Below are 17,829 nucleotides of genomic sequence, written 5' to 3' on the forward strand. Positions count from 1 at the left end.
TTAGGAGTTAGATGAACTGTTTTACCTGCAGCATTAGGTGAAGATTAGTAACTTTCTGTGCAGACCACCCACAGTTGTCATCGCCAACTTCAAACCAAGGCTTCATACGCTGAATGTATGAACCTTCTTTGAAGAAATTCTGATTTGAATTATTATTCTTCAACAAGTTTTGTAATAGGAGGAGGCAGTCTTCCACTACTATTCCTGGTGAGATAAAAAACCAAAAGATCAAAATATCAAAAGATGACACAGAAAACTAACTAGCTCCTCCATGCACTTAAGGCTGTTCCAGATGGAAGAGAGCACACACTTCTGAATTCTTCATTCTTAACATTAAATCTGGATCAAGCACTGTGAACCTCACGTGTGAAAAAATAATCAAGGGTCACTAAATTAAATATATCGATGTTGATCCAGCATATTTCCAAGGAAACCATAGTTGTGTTTCTTCCACATGTCTGAAGCAAAAACTTTATTTCCAAAGCAAATACAGTCTGTATGAGTTAACAGGGTAGGAATGGGAAGAACTTCAAACAAAGCCTCACAATCACTTTGCATCTTGAAGCATACCTATTTAAGATTCAGGGTACACTACTGTCTACTCCTATTGTAAGCACTAAAATGAAGTTCCTCTTGAACTGCATTGCGATTCAAATGCAGCAGTACTTACTGGCTTACACATTTATTCTCTTTAATTGCTGGCTACATCTTCAACTCATTTCACAGCTTCTGTCTGGGTTATTTTGGTAGAGAAACAATTCTTAGAAATAGCCCTTACAATGAGTCAATTCAAAACTCAACTCCTTGGAGTTGCAACAGCTTTTTTTTTCCCCCCCCCTCAGGTTTTAGCTGTACTGAAAAAGCAGTATAGATGTTCATCAACTATGTATGCTGTGAAGAGAAAATCCTTAGACAACTCTGTCCAGAAGCCAACACAAATAAGGACACTCTGCTTCTGGTACTGCTGGGATGCCTCCAAACCCAGACTTTACAGAAAGGATAAAGACTTTCTCCTTGCACTTCTGAAAACACACAGGGAGTGCCAGACTGGGGAGTGAGAGAACAGAGACCCGCTGACACATTCCCTCTTCCCACTCCTGTTAGAGCCACAGCTGGCAATGCAGCCCTCAGCAGGGCTGCGGGCAGAAGGAATGAACATGCAAGCAGGGGGGAAGCACTTGAGAGTTTACATACCAAGTCTCCTAAAATTATTAACTGCCTAAAAATAGCAGCTTTGAATCAAAGGTTTGCTTAAACCTTCCGTGCCAACATACCTGGAATAACTGAGCTGGGAAAGAAGCATTAGCTGCTCCTGCAACCCACAGACATGTCATGGAGCAGCAACCTGTCTTGTTACTGAAACAGATCCTGTAGCAAACTGACTGGTAGTAAAAAGAGCACTTGATTTGTTACAACCAGGGTGTTTGTTTTGATCCTTCTATCCACTGACCTAGCTCCACTTACATACTCACACCAGCCTGTAAACATTGTCACTAATAGTTTGTACAGAAGTACAAGTCATATTCTGTACCTCCATCACTGTTTCCTTCTTCTGTTATGATATCCAGAAGTCTCTCAAAGGCATTTTCAAAGGCAACAATCTTCTGTATGGCCGCATTACTTTTTGTCAATTGCTGTAACAACAAGACTCCCTTGACAGGTGGGAGAGAGAAGAAATTAAAACTTAGCTTTACTAGAACTACCTTGCTTTTCACAAGTCACAGCTCTTAAAAGGATGCTAAATCAGCAACATAATCCTCAGCCAGAATCACAGGACAGAACTGCATGCCCTGCAATTTGGTGCATCTAACAGAACCCACCACTGACACCACACGATAACTCCTTCATGCCTCACTGCACTTCAACATAGCAGCACAGTACTGTTAAAAAGGATGCGACACGGCTGTTCAGAAGAAACAGGGAACTTGTAAAGCACATCACCTCTTCTGCAGTAATTAGAGCATTCCGACATCTGATGAGTAACAAGGAAGAACTGAAGTGAGCCTGACAGTAGGCCAAGAGGAAGATCAGCTAACATAGTAGGAAAACCCTACACAAGGGTCAATGTTTGCATTAAATAACAAAAGCAAACTGTTACTGTGTATGTGAATTGTGGTAAGACATCCAAAAGCCACCCAGCTCAACTGAGGAATGAAATATTCCCAATTAGCATCCACAATGACTTCATCACGTGCACTGGCTTAACTTAATCCAAATTCTGCACAAATACTAAGCAATTCAATTGACAGCTACTATTTATTCAGAGGATAAACTGCCTTTGTTCTGTACTTACATCATTTCGTATAACCTCCCTAGAGTCTGCTAGTAAATCCATGAGTCTGGAAACACCTGTAGGAAATGCATTTTAAAAAAGTGTGAAAAAAGTGCAGCTTTTTCATGCTAGAGGTCTTTAAAACACTTTGATCAGCACTCCTCTAGCTCTCTGCTATGATGTTTGCTAAGCTTCCAGCTTCAAGTTTAACAGCAATAAACTTGGCTGCTTACCCATAGGGCTGACAAGAATTATCTGCTGCACTTGAGGTCCTTGCTGCTTTAAGAGGGATGTAAGTAGTTTCACTCCAGGCCAGCGAACATGGAAATCGAATTCCTGCAAAGATGGAGGAAAAGTACATTAATAAATTCCTCAGTATTCACTCTTCCCTTCTAGATATCAGTTATGAGTAGACACCAAAGAATTTCATCTGTCACTTTTTTCATCCATCCTATTACAGCACAAGTCAAAACACTATCCTGTTCTGTGGTTCTTTCTATTCTACCATCAGCAACATGGAGTCCCAGCTATTTCCTTTCCTCCCTCTCCTCTGGGGATAGGTTTCCTAGCTATTTCTTCTTTCTAAACACCAGCCAGTCCGATCCTCCAGGGATCTGCCCATGTTACTCAGAAATATAAGAGGGAAAGAACAGCAAGCCTTTTTATATCTTCTTCCTACTCCCAAACAGTAACAGCAGCTCCTCTGTTTAAAGTGGGTCTTGTCAGCAAGAAAAAAAACCTCAAGAACTGAGTCCATGGACAGACTTGACCAAGCACAACAAACCTTTGGGCTCCCCGAGTCAGCTCAAACTCATTCAACAGCTGGTGACTGCACCCACATCCCAACTGAGTCACCTCAGAGAGCTTTCTGTACTTCTAATCCTGCTGGTTTTAAAGCATCACCTACAAGTAAGCCAGCAGATCACTTATTTGGATAAGCAGTCTTATTTTAACTCTGTTTCTGGTTACAAGTGAAAACTGAGTGCATGTCATCCTCTCCTCAGCACCCTACCTACCTCAGGTACTGGGTCAAGGTAAACATCTCCACTTGTTGTAAGAAAGAGGTGGTAGCTAATCAATTTTCTAACCACCTCAAACACGCTGGATGGTTTATAAAGCTTTTTCTAAAACTGACTCTTGTACAGGACAAGTTCTGAATGGCATGATACTGCTAGCCAAGAAGACACTGAACTATGGCATCAGCAGAGAAAAAGAACACAACTTAAAAAAACCTCACCGCAAGCTTCCAGCTCTGCACAATGCTATATACATTTTTATCAAGTGACACTTGTGTGTGCAATTGCACACCAAGCTAGTGCTAACAGCCATGCAAACAGCCACGCAGCTCCACATACAGGTTTCACCTATCTTTAGGACAGATGCTTGCTGTTTTGAACTTGCAGATCTCAGATTTGTATCAATAAAATCAACAGCAGCCTGCTGCAGAGTAGGTCCTAGTCTAACTTGTAACAGATACATCAATCAAGTATATCCCGTATTTTCCTAAAATATGTACTGCGTTTATTAATCTCAGGAGTACGTTTATAAGCCAACCTTTCACAATCACAAAATAGTTTTATAGGGCTGTCAGCCAAAAACTGAAGTTTCAGAAAAATAATTTCACTAACTCACTAATCATAGCCTACAAAACTGTGCTCCTGATCTGCATTTCTATCTACTGAGGCTAAAATGCAGCATTCAAGGGATTAAGCCTCAGATATATTGACAAATGTTTAATACTGCTGAAAGCATGATGTAAGTTCCCTATGGGAAGAGAAGAACACCACCTTTTTACTCAAGATGGACTAAAAAGAAAAAAAAAAGAAAAATATTCATGTTTCTCTATCTCTCTAGCACAACCATATTCTTAGTTTGGAAATAAAATTTTTAGCAGTTGAGACTAAAGAAGCAGTCCTTGAGAATAAAACCACAGGAAAACAAGTTAAACATCATGCTGACGGAAAGCAGTCACTCTTTCTATTTGAACTGCATCTCAACAGATATTACTATTTCGTTATCATTTAACGGTAATCTGAAAAGTTATCCTTCTATGAGTGACAACAATTGCTGTTCATGGACCAAGAATTTTTACTGTTTCTAATCAAATATCTAAAAACCTTTCAATGTTATCCTGTCTTAAAAGCTGTACTAATGGCATTCATCCAGGTCATAGTCTTGACTCACCTCCAACCCCACATTCACTATGTCTAAGAATATCTCAACATATGACATATGCTTCACCAGAATGGTTAAAGCTATGTTTTTGCCTTTAAGATAACCTCCCTGTACAGCACTACATATGCCTAAGTATTCCAAGTATAATACTGTTACTCACCTCCACAAGAGTCAACAGGAGTGTGACATTTTCTTGCTGTTTAATGAAAATCTCTGTGAATTGACTTCCCAAATCATCAACTTGTTTTGGTAAGTTTTCTTCTGTAACAGTAAAAAACAATGTATTACAGCACATGACTGGAGAAACTTCAGGTAGTTGTAGTTTTTTATTCTTACTAAAATGGGGCCATGGGTGACAAAAAGGTTTGGAGTCACTCCTATAATGTTGATTGAATTATTTTCAAAATAAACACTGACAAAAGCTTTGCTCAAAAGAGAAAACCTATTCTAAACATAACTTTTATAAAGAGATATTTTGTTTTGAAAATAGGAGAGAATCAAGAATCTACTAAACAAACTAATTTCAGCATTAAATGAAAAAATCCTATCTCCATTGATCATAATCAACCAGTTTCACAGTTCTCACCCCCACAGTTGCCTGTTACAGATACACACTCTTAAATGAGCAGAGAATTCAGAGAGAAAAAGAGAATCCTCCCAGCAGAGGAGAAGCAGAAAGCCCCAAAGTGGCTGCGTTCGCATGCAGTTGAACTGATCCAGTAGAGAAGTTCCTTATAAGGACTATTCACTAGTGCACAAAAACAAAAGTACATTTCATACCAAGAGGCTTGAAGCAAGCGCTGGGGATTATAAAACACCTAAAGCTAAATGGCTCAAATACCTCATTTATTTATTGTGGTTTAGCAAGAGAAAATACCTAAGCATCAGGAAAGGAGAGTAATTTTGACACAGATGAGCATCAAAACCTCTCAGTCTTGGAATGGGAATTAATGTCACAAGGGAAATGAAATCCCATTCTGTTACTCTTCGGTTGTGCAGAGTTGGGGTAGCACATGAATACTGTCTTACACAATTATTTCATGCATCGCTGTTACACACAAAAAAATCAAAAGCATTCCACAAAACAACAGAAAACATGCAAATGGCATCTCTGCACCACTGCTGTTTTCTAGGCTGAAGGACAATTTATAAAGCCATTTCACAACACAGTCATATGTAGGTACTACTGGTTGGCATAGTTAAGGAATTTCAGTTGAAAAGCTGAGGAAGAGCAATGCTAATTCAAAGGGAGTTTTTCATTATTCTTTAATTTTGGACAGGATGAGAAGACATTTCATTCAAGTCCAATACAGTTTCTGAGACCTCAGCTTTTCAACAGCTCCCCAGTAGTTCAAATCAATCTTAGCAGACCTCATTTCTTTTCTCCCCTAGCGGTTAATTTGTGTTCATTGGCTTTCTGTGCTGTTGCAGAAGCCCTGTGCAGTTGACATGCTGGAGGGATGTGCCACCCAGAGGGACTTGGACAGGCTGGAGAGGTGGGCCTGTGCAAACCTCATTAAGTTCAACAAGGCCAAGTGCAAGGTCCTGCACATGGGTCGGGGCAATTCCAAGTGCAAATACAGGCTGGGCCATGAGTGCACTGAGAGCAGCCCTGTGGAGGAGGACTTGGGGATTTCAGTGGATGGAAAAACTAACTGTGAGCCAGCAATGTGTGCTCACAGCCCAGAAACCCAACTGTATCCTGAGCTACATCAAGAGAAGTATGGGCAGCAGGTCAAGGGAGGGATTCTCCCCCTCTATTCTGCTCTTGTGAAACACCCCCCTACAGTGTTGTGTCCTGCTCTGGGGCCCCCAACATAACAAGGACATGGACCTGCTCAAGAGGGTCTGGAGAAGGCCCATGAGGATGATCAGGGGGCTGGAGCATCTCCCCTGTGAGGACAGGCTGAGAGAGTTGGGGTTGTTCAGCCTGGAAAAGAGAAGGCTCTGGGGAGACCTTATAGTGGCCTTCCAGTACTTAAAGGGGGCCTGTAGGAAAGATGGGGAGGGACTCCTGATCAGGGGGTGTAGGGATAGGATGAGAGGTAATGGTTTTAAAACTGAAAGAGGGAAGATTTAAATTAGATTAAAGGAATAAATTCTTTCCTGTGAGGGTGGTGAGACACTGGCAGAGGTTGCCCAGAGCAGCTGTGGCTGCCCCCTCCCTGGCAGTGTTCAAGGCCAGGTTGGACGGGGCTTTGAGCAACCTGGTCTAGTGGAAGATGTCCCTGGTGATGGCAGGAGGGTGGAACTAGATGATCTTTTAAGGTCCCTTCCAACCCAAACCATTCTATGATTCCATGAATACACAGGGCACATCCACTCATACCCAACTCCAGCTAAGCACCCATCCCCCTACAAAGGTCCCTCTCCCTGCACATCCCCCAAACAACATGCTGCTTTGGTGCCTTCTCTCTCCATAACCGCCAAGCCCCTCCTTTCCCACTGAGCATGCAGCCACCTGCCCACTCTATTCTGCAGTTTAAGCAGTTCAGGCAGCCCAACACTTCATTGAAGAGCTGCAGCAAAGGCTCTGCTGCTCATCATTGAAATCAGGTTGCCCTAGAAATCACGCAGATGTACATTCAGCACTGCAACACCATCCCATGCTAGCTGATGAAACCACAAGCACAAGAATGGCTTGAAGCATAAACTACAGGAAATACATGGTAAAGCTACTGAATTTCTGACCAAATCCTAAGGTCTTGATTTGATCAAGTGAAGGCAAAACAAGGATTTTTCCTCCTGCTTAAACTCCGGGATTTACAGCCTTATCAAAGAGGCACTAACAAACCATTAACAACTGAGCAGCTATAAAAAGGGTCAAAGACCGCACATAATATTCAAACTCTGTACCTTGTTAGCGGTATGGCAAAACCATATTTAGTGCCAAGAAAACAATGTAAATTCAACCAACCCAATTCAAGGTGTCAGTGGTGGTAATTTGCTGCGAGGTATCAGTTTATAAGATCTCATTTTTAAGGATTTCCAATACAGGAAGAAGGTTTTTGTTTGGCCTTCCAGCTGATCATTTCTCTAACATAGTACAGCTACAGTTCTCCCTTGAAGCAGGCTTATCAGTAGTTAGCTTACAAGAGGGAGAGAGAAGCAGCACCAGTCTGTTGCAAATTTACAGCTGCAGAAACTCTGAAATACCAAAAGATGCCAAAAGGGAGGACAGACTGTGTGCTAAAGTAACTCTAGCCCAGGCGTGCAGCATCTAGCAGAATACAAGTCCAATAGTGAGCTCTCTGAAGCTGAAGGGCTTATCAAGTCTGAGTCACTCCTGCTTTACATGATTAAACAAAAAAAAAAAAAAAAAAAAAAAACAACCACAAAACAGGTAAGCCAACTCCACTCACTACTGTAGAATAAGAGCAATTCAGGTGACTGTCACATATGGACTGCACACACTGTAGCTTGCTGTAAACCAAGGAAAGCCCACAGACAAAAACTTTTTTTTCTTTTAAATAGATGCTTAAGTCAAAATATTTCACTTTGAATTTTCCATGAGCTGTGACTGAACATCATGTCCTTTCCCAAATTCAGCTACAAATAGCAACTGTTTGAACTATGGATTCCTCCTAATCTCAACTCTTGTCCTTGCACAAGTTCTGAGTGCCAAGGCAAAATGCGAGCAGCGTACTCATCAACTTACACCGCCTCTTACAAGTTAGCTGTAGTTTTCATTCATTCCAAAAGCTTGACTCTAGTTCAGGATGTTTAGAATTCTTCCATAAAAAGGGACAAATTAAAACTGTCTTTTCTCTCTCTCTCTCAACTCTTGCTTTTCCCTATTAGTATTTCTTCTAGGAGAAAAAGAGGAGCCAGACAGAAAGAAAAAGGCAAAGTGAAACTACATCTTATGAGGATACACTACAGATCTTGCAACCAGACAGACTTCATTCTATAATCGGTCTTTAAATCTACACATTCAAGGGCTCAAAGAGAACAACTTCCATCTATTAATATTAGCTCTTAGTGATTCACTAACAAGCAGCACTGCAAACTAGAATTTAATCTTTAAATAAAGTATATTTTGATAAAACCAGTTTTAAAAGGAGAACATACAAAGTGTTAGTAGTAACTTACAGTAGAACTGAACACTATATTTTAACATGCATTGCTTAAAAGAGACACTGTGAAGGATGCTTACGTGCAGCACATGCATTTCTGTTGAACTTCAGGGCTGCTTGAAAACAAACTGTTCACAAACTTTTGCTCATTAAAATCCTAACAGTTCTGAAGCTGCACACTTTCATTACATCCTAAACCAGAATTTATTACTACAATTCTGGAGATCTGCTGGCATTCAACATGCCCAAATCACATGAGAAATAAAATTGGGGAGATGCTTCAGCTCCGAAGTGTATAGAGCAGAATGCAAAAAGCTTTCACTAAGCTCCAATGCAGGTCTTTACAGTGTCCTTTTTAAACAGTAGCGAGTGTTACAGGTGTGAATAGCAAACTAGGCCTAAAACAAAGTGCCATATTTATATAAGTAAAGGTTCTTTTACCTTCAGAATCATCTGTCAATTCAGATAAAAGAAAAAGAAACAAGAGAAAGGTTTACAAGTTTAATAGCTTTCCAAACAGCACAACCAATAGCAGCATAGGCTCAGATTTTACAAGCAGCCATCCTAGCTTTCTACAGCAGCAATTACTCCTTCAGGTACTTTTTATGAAAGTGGCTGAACTAAACAATCCCATACTGTTACAACACTGGTGATCTCACATAACTCAAGTTTGTCAGTTCTTTGCTCTTTGTAAGAGACTGCTAATAACATTCTTGTCAAGTCCATAATCAAGGCCACCACCATGAACATGGATTCACCAGCACAGCAAAACTGATCTTGTTCAAAACCTCTTTCATCAAGATCAGGCAACTGGACAAACAAGGAAAAGAAAGACAGGTAAGCAAAGCAACAATTTGAGAGATGGTTAAGAATAACATATCACAGAAGGATTTCAGCTTGCAAATCTCTTGCAGCTACACAAGACGAGACAGTTCATTGCAGAAGGCACTGTGAAAGGACAGATCACACAACATAATGCCAACATACTGGCATAAATTTATTCATATTGGAGGACCCTCACCTACTTTCCATAAGGTTATTTATCACTTAAGTAGCCTTTGAAGACATATCTCGGGGTAGATACTGCAGACAAGACACTTCAACTCAAATGGCAGCATCACCTCATATTTTGCCCATTCACAGGAGCATTTGCACTCCACTACATGTAATGGAAACTGAAAAATGAGATACAAGTGCTGTGAAGAACTAGAAAGCCTCTTGAGGTCCATGGCAAACCAGGATGTTATGAACCCACAGATATTCAGCCATCTTCTGTTCACACTCAGTTTATGCTCGTCAAAGACCTCTGAATTTTGGGGGGCAAGCTGGCATGACAGATTTTCACATTCATGCATCCAAAAGCAGAATGCATGTCCTACAAGCTTTTTATTTGTTGTCGATATCTTCATTTTAAAGTCTCGGAAAGCAAGTCTACAACCATTTGGCTTCAATTACTAGTTTAAACAGTGATTAAGCCAAGACCTGATTTGCAAATACAAACATAAGTGGGCTTCCAAATAACACCTGCAAAAATGCACAAGTGTAATGTCAGAAAGATCAACTGAATCCTGCAGTTGGCACTACTATATGCCCTGATTCAGCTTAACAGCTAGTAACCTTTCTGGCAGAGCCATCTACTTCGCAGCTGCCTGCATGACCGTAACTAGTACCCGGTTTCCATTCTCCCCAGTGATGGTGATGAAAGAAAGTACATAAAGGCTCAGCATCCCACAGACATCACACCTGGGTTGAGGCCTCCTCTCAAGCTAGCACTCGCATGGCCTTCAGCCAGATGCCATCCCCATTCTCTAGACATATCCTCGATGCTCAAAACAAGGAAACTCTGACTGTCCTGCCCTCCGCACCCTTCAAGAGCCTGAAATGGTTATAACGCACAGATGTTCTACTTGTAACAAGCATCTGGCTCTTCTTCAGTCTGGGCACTCACAGCTCCTATTCATGTATTTCAGGAACATTCTTCTTGCTCAAGTCTACTTTGGGTAACTGCTGTCATTTTCTTCAGTATACTGATGTTTCTGTGAAATAGGGGGTTATTTTTAAGACCTGTAACCACGTAACTGGCCTTTGAGACCAGATTTGATAGCCGATCAAAACAGGCCTTTGAAAATAAAGGCAGAAGGGGCTGGGAGTTTCACAGCCTAGCTGCATAGTGACTACTTATACATGTAGCTATCTTGGGAAAGACAGGCAGAGTATTTCTCAAATGCCACAGTAGGGTGGAAAAGGAGGCTTTCACACTTACATATAGCCACCTCATCATAAGCACCTGAGATTTTCTTTCTCAATATCCTTCTTAAATCATTAGATCTTAGTGTCCCATTTGACAGTAACAGCAAGAACTGTCCTTTCCTGATAGCAAAAAATGACTCAATTCTTTATTTACAAACTTTAAAAAAAACAAAAGAATTTTCCCATTCCAAGCTGGGTGCTGTTCACAGAACATAGTTTTTAAAATTTATAAGCAAGAGATCCAGAATTACTTTAATGCAAGCTGCATACAAGATTTTTAGCGTTGTCATAACAGCTACACAACAACAGAGCAAGTCTTAGCATTAGTAAATCACAAATATTACAGTTTATAATTTGAAAAAAAAAACAACACAAGGAAAGCATCCCCACAGTTAATAGAACTATTACTACCAAACGCTTACCTTGCTCCTCCTCTTCTAGGTCATTCGATATTACATTGTAGAGAGTGTCCAAGGCATAGCCAATTATTTCAGAATCTGAACTGCAATGAAAGAACCACTTTTCTTTAATGACTTATTTCCAACTACTCTTACAACATTGTTTTTCTGCACAGGCAGAATTAGTTCAAGTGCAAAGGACTGATATTGACAGACATTTTTCTAATACCATGTAGCCATGGAGCCGCCTAGTCCCTGAATGGAGTAGAACTCCTTTTCCCAGTTGCATTCCCTCAGGCAGCCACATCCAGAAAGTCTGGTGACACAGGATGACCACAGGAATCTTCACTGCAAACATGTCTTCCATTGCCTGATTCACTCCTTCCAACCTGCTACTCAAGTATACTAGGGAGAAATCTCTCAGAGGGATTCAGACTCCTTCCCAGAAAGTCACTCAAGGAAGTTTCAGACAAGCTTCAGCACCGTCCCAGGAAAGACCCTCCCTGCTACCCCATCAGCGAGAACCAGGGGCCAAAAGCTTGCTCTCCACATGAAATCCATGGCAACAGCTGTGGATTCTCCCAAAGAAGCCAGCCTCCGTGTCACCAACCAGGACCACACCCAGTTATTAAGGGGTTTTAAACTCCAAGCATCCCCAGAAAGCTGACAGGCAGTCAATCTAACCCCAAAGCATTAGTCCACCCAGTTGTACCAAAACTCTTCTCTTAATAAGCCCTGCTTTAAGAGAGACCTATTTCTTCTGCACTACAAAGCCTAAACCATCTGTAAACCCTATGCTACAACAAAGACTGAATGCAAGAGTTTGAGGGGGGTGGAATCTAACCATTTTTTCTGCTTGCTTTGTTGCTTATAAACCAGAAAAGTATGAAAGCACAGCTGCTCAAAAGAAAACCTAACATCACAAAGGAAGGCACTTCAGAGTGCAGGGAGACACACCTCACAGTTGTTTTTATGTCTTGCCCAAGCATCAGAAGAGCACGCTGTCAAAATAAGAACTCTCATTCAAGCTTTTCGGTATTTGCTTTCACTGATGTCTAAAAGGCATACAAAACAAGGCCTCCGCATCAAAGGTAAATTTGCTTTTTAAGAAGCTATTTGGCCAGTTCAGAGCAGAGGCCTAAAAACAAAATAACCAGCAATCTTAAAAGCCAAAGCTTAATTGAGGCAAGCTATCTCTGCTAGACCACTAATTAAAGATGAGAGACCTACAGCAGTTGCTGCAACCAATAAAACTAGAGATGCTTCAGGGAGATCCACCAGCTTTGAGAAGACAGAACAGAGCAACACACACCTACATTTCTTGTAGCAAGCTGTCAAAGGGACACCTCACCACTCTTTCTACGACTCTCACACTAAATCAAAGGTAGAAACAATCAGATGTCAGTGTAGTTTGTTCTTGCACCTTGGGTTTTGAACTGAGTCCTTGTCATGCTGACATCCTCCCTGGACACATGCTTTTTTCCTCAGTCACTCAACTCATACCACCTGCTTTTAAGCTGGGCTGTAATGGAAACAGAAGGGGGGGAAAAAAAATCTCCTCTGCCAAACTGTTAGTCAAAGCAAGTAAAGGAAGCTTTTAGTTCATGTAAACCATCTCATCCAGCAGGTATACTCAGATTTCCAGTCTGCTTATGTTTTGCCTTTATAGTAATTTTAGTTCAACACAAGACTACAAAGCCTGTGGTTTCCTTTTCATGTAACTGAAACAATTCCACATCTGAAAAAACACATAGGAATTATTTCCGGGAGACTTAAAAAAACTCAAGCTGCAACCTTGCTTTGCCTTTCCCTCACAGCAGCTACAAAAGAATAAGCAAATTTTATGTAGATGTGGTAAAAGCAGGCCTTGTTTCTCTTGTGAAAGAGGAATCCATCACAAAACAAGGAGTGCAGCATACTATCTTTGCTGTTCACTGCCTTGCTACCATCTGCTGTTCACCATATACAACATATTATTCTGCTCAGACTGAATCTGTGCAGCTTTTTCTCTGTAGTGAAAATCAGTCAAGAAACAGACTTCCAGCCTCTCATGCATCCATAAAAGATGAAGCCTTTATGCAGCGCAACAAGCCAGCATAAGCCACCTCAGGCACATGCCCTCTGCTAGTTGTGCTTTTATGTGGCACACGACCAAGATGTCAGTGCAGCACTCTACAAGTTCATAAACAATAGTAAAGTATCATATGGAAGTGAAGGTACCCTTGTATTGCACTGCCCAGGTAAGGTGACTCAAAAACGTTCGTACCTGTTCTAAAACCACAGCTTTTCACTGTCAGAACAGACAAGCTTCTTCTACATGGTCAAGAAAAGCATGGAAAGGCAGAGTGTTTCTATCATGTCATCAAGCACAGCATGCCTGGAAACAAGGGCATTTTGTTACCCCTAAAACTCAAGTAATGGAAAAGCTATCAAAGGAGTAATGACATTTATATTACCTCTTAAAGAAATTTTAATGAAGTGTATTACAACTGGAAAATTTGGAACCAAAAGCACAAACTCAGGTTTGTGACTTTCTCTTAGGTTCGTATTAGGTTTCAAACTATGAGAATTGTCACGCAGAAATTTAAAAACCTTGTTATGTAAGTAGAACCAAAGCAGTTAAAGATCAAGTTGACTTCTCACTCTGGTGCCTTCTCCCACACCAACAGTTAGTGGTACTGGTCTGTTCTACAGTCAGTGTCAAATTTTTTTCAAAATAATCCCTGGTGGGATGTGGCAACATCTAGAGAGCAAGTCAGGATAAGTCCACTAGTAAATCACACTTCATACTTCGTATTACAAAATAAACACCTGGCCTAAGAACACTGGTGTGTGTAAGAGTCTGGAACCTTTAAAGGCTGCCTCAGGAGTGTTACCAGGCTCCAGGATAGCTGATGTGCAGAGCTGAAAAAATAGCGAAAGAAGTCAGTTTTCTACAGGAGAAATTTTAAGCAATCAAGCAGGAGATAAAGCTTAAGGCACTCTACAAGTATACCATATAACAAGTGGAATGACATGTTCATTTAAGAGACAGAAATGGTGTATTTCTGTTCCAGGATAAAGGCTCTTAAATAAGTTGAAGCAACAGTGTAACTTCTGAGGACAGAAATGAGAACAAGACACAAGAAGCACTCACCATTTCAGCACAGCCATGCAAAACAGGCCTTTTCCCTACTAAAGTCAGGAGATGAAGCTATAAATGCCTCTCACCTCATACTAACAACTTCAGAGTCAAGAAAATATTAGCATGCCTCCTAAAACGAAGAGATAAAGAAAGGTACTATACACTACAAGGGAAGTAAATGATTAGCACAGCAATAAGGGTGCAAATGGAAGGAAGGAAGTAACTACTACAACAGAGCAGATACCATACTTGTGCTTATCCCTTCAAATCCCAAGGGAAGGAACAGTTGATTCACCAAAGTCAGGAGATACACCGGAGATGAAAGACAGCTAGTTTTTTACTCAGAGTTTGCATGAATAATTACTAACACAATTCTCAGAATAAGAGCTGTGCCATCATACTTGGCTGAGAATGTCTTAAAACCAAATGACTTTTCGATTAGAATCTGATTTCACAATGAGCATATTTGCATTGGGAAATAATAATCTCTTACCCGGAAAGTTGCGTAAATTTTTCATATTGCTATTAAATATTCCAGCAAGACAAATGCTGCTGAAGATCAAACAGTTGTGCATCTTGAACTATTCCATTAATTTTTGGTAAAGACATAACAGACAAGTGTGTTTGCACTTGTTACTGTTCTCACATTACAGGTCTCTATACACCAGCTCTCCATGCCACACATACACTGAGAATTCAAGAGACCCATGCCTGCTGCTGGCTCCTCCCCCGTAATTCTTTCCACCCAAACACCCTACCCCTGAAAAAAAAAAAAAGCTGGAGAGCAGATTAAGCCTCATCTGATACAGTACAACCAAAGCCTGCTTCTACTCAAGTAGGAACTAAAAGGGGAATCCCATGGATTATGTTCACATTCTGATGCACACAAAACCACAGCAACTACAGGTGTACATCCCAGACAACAGGCAGATAGGTGTGTAACCTCTCCAATCAGTAAAATAACAACCATCAGCATCTTCATGGTCAAAAAGTTTCACCTCAGGAGCTCAGTCACCCATCTTCAGGCCAACCTAATAATCACTGAAAAAGCACACTTCCCTAAAACTAAACTGCAGAGGAAAGTAAAGTCACTATTTTGACTTCAGCATACTGTTTTCCTGGTCATTTCAACTTTCTAATCAAATTAGACCTTCTGTAAGCTTAAATTTCACAGCAACAGTGTCAATGTACAGGGCCAGCACACGCAAGTCACTCACATGACTACAGTAACGTGTGAGAAGACAACTTGAGCCAATCATTTGACTTGTTTTCTCTCAAGTTGCATTGCCCCTTCTTAAAAATAATCTTAAGTAGCTGCAATGCAAAAAAAAACAGAGGAGGGAATGAGCATTTTCCACTTCTTCAGAAAGCTTCAGGGCGCCTGAGGTGGACACTGCAAAGGCCCAAAGATCACACCTATGGGCACACACTGAAGCAGCGATAACAGCGCTGTCGTCTGTCAGGCCACCATCTCAGTTCAATGTGCCAGTCTCACTGGGCATCAGGGACAACTGAGCCCTCAACTCATTTATTCAGCCCATTACTCAGATGAGCTGACTTTGATTTGTATTCTTTGTATTGAGTCCCCAGAACCTGCAGTCACTGACACCCACACACCTGAACTTATCAGAGACAGGGGCTACAACTCAACCTCTCTCAAATGAGCCACAGCATACATACAACATGTAGGCCAGCTGATGTGCTGCTCCACCATAAAATACACAATAGGAAATCAGACTATCAACCTTTTGTGGAAGAGATCATTTTTTCCAGTTGAAAACCCCAAACCCACAAACTTATATTTACTGTCTTTTTACTGTAGCACGAGTCACACAAGACATCTGCACAGACCCCCAGCACACACAAATTCCAAAGGGACAACTGGAGTCCAAAGAGCACTCAAGGGAAAGCTCTCAAGTTCCTGCCCTGAGGGTTCGGGTCAGCATCTCAAAGGAAAGAAGATCAGTAGAGCCCCGCCTCCCTTCTCAAAGTTCAAATCTGGCCTCAAGAGTAGGTAAGTGGATGAAAGCAGGCTCCTTGACCTAATTTTTTGAAGGGCTTTCCCCTTCCTGTCAGTGACAGTTACATCTAGAACGTTTTCTCTCACTGTTTGCATCATACAAGCTGCATGCAGGCCAGACATTAGTTTTTAACTACCCAGTAAACAAAATTGAAATAACGTCTCCATCTAGACCCTGAACTGCTGCTTTTCCTAATTCTCCTCTGTCTCGACATTAGAAGATGCTTCCTATGTACACACACGCAAGGAGTCCAAATATGCCCTTATGTTTTTTATGTTTACCAGCTTTATGTTCAAATCCAGACTGAAAGACTGCAAACAGGTTCCAAATTACATGTGGGTACTATCAAGTACAGCAATGTGATAAATTGCAGGAAGACAGAGATAGCAAAGATGCTTTAAATGCTGAATTGCATATTATATTCTAGGCCACATAAAGTATTTAGATTAATCATCTGTCTTAGCAGCCATGGAGTCCAGCTCTCCTGTTTACTGGAACCCTTAAATATAAATGCCTGCATTACTCCCCATGATAGAATTATTATACTAATTCATCTGATGACACACATCTGAGAAGACACACATTTGCTGACTTCATTTTCTCTTCTTTCTGTCTAGTTTGCCCAATAACATGTTGATTTGGGTTCTTTCCAATACTGTATTTCATTAACATTGTCAGTTTGGATTTACCTTTCCCCAGTGGTGGAAACTGAACACTGAGAAGCGTTAAGATGAACTTTGGTGCCATTTTTACTGTAGAAATGGTCTTTCTGTCCCTCTCATTCAAGTTCCTGGAATTCTCTTCTTTTCACCCCTAGATATGCTTTAAGTTTGTTGTCATTAAAAGCCACCACTGCAGCAGTTGTTAGAAACCCAGCTCCCCTCCTAGCTTTGCAGGCACACGGAGCCAAGCCTGTATTTGTTGGTTTCATCAGCAGAGAAGGGTCGGGTTGGCTAGCTGAAGGTGGCTGCCAGATGCCAGCCACATGCTTACCGATCTGTTTGAAGAACGTGGATGAGATGTTCCATAGCCTGGATGCCTACCTCCAACCGGTATTTCTATTTGGGAAAAATTAAACAGTTCATGGTCTAGTGCAAAGTCCAAACAAAGCTTTTTAAACAATATATCACAAAACTATTAAAAACTCGCACAACTCTTCAGGAAGTCGGTACTTACCTTAGATAACGATTTAAGAGCACGTACAGCATCCCTACGGTCATCCAATAAAGTGGAGGAGGCTACGCGGTCACAAAGCTTCTGAATCTGGAAACGGAGAAGACACGCGTGGAAAGCGCCAGGCTGCCACAGCTGCCTAAAAGGTTCCAAAACGCTCCACCACACGCAGCCCGACCTCAGGAAATGCCCGGGCGAGCCGCGAGTTCCCCACGTTCAACCGATAACGCCACTTCGAGCAGAAGGCGGCACCACTGGCACAAACCCGAGCCCGCCAGCGCAACCCAGCAGGACGCCGAGGGAGGCTGACGGATCCGCCCAGCACGGCGCTGTCCCGGCC

The 17,829-nt window shown here is 41.4% G+C and overlaps 1 protein-coding gene across 1 annotated transcript in view; it reads right to left on the reverse strand.

Moving 5' to 3' along the window:
* USO1 (USO1 vesicle transport factor) overlaps window positions 1–17,829 on the reverse strand; it is a 38,108-nt gene that overhangs the window by 18,768 nt on the left and 1,511 nt on the right. Inside the window, exons 2-10 of the mRNA XM_026847913.1 lie at window positions 17,493–17,628; window positions 17,310–17,374; window positions 11,196–11,275; window positions 8,965–8,976; window positions 4,608–4,708; window positions 2,506–2,608; window positions 2,294–2,349; window positions 1,532–1,652; window positions 26–204 (exon numbers count right to left, since the gene is read on the reverse strand). Of these exons, the coding sequence (XP_026703714.1) occupies window positions 26–204; window positions 1,532–1,652; window positions 2,294–2,349; window positions 2,506–2,608; window positions 4,608–4,708; window positions 8,965–8,976; window positions 11,196–11,275; window positions 17,310–17,374; window positions 17,493–17,628 (853 nt within the window). The remainder of the gene's footprint in view (window positions 1–25; window positions 205–1,531; window positions 1,653–2,293; window positions 2,350–2,505; window positions 2,609–4,607; window positions 4,709–8,964; window positions 8,977–11,195; window positions 11,276–17,309; window positions 17,375–17,492; window positions 17,629–17,829) is intronic.

This window comes from Athene cunicularia, assembly GCF_003259725.1.
Source record: "Athene cunicularia isolate RWA chromosome 4 unlocalized genomic scaffold, athCun1 chr4_part2, whole genome shotgun sequence".
Lineage (NCBI taxonomy): Eukaryota > Metazoa > Chordata > Aves > Strigiformes > Strigidae > Athene > Athene cunicularia.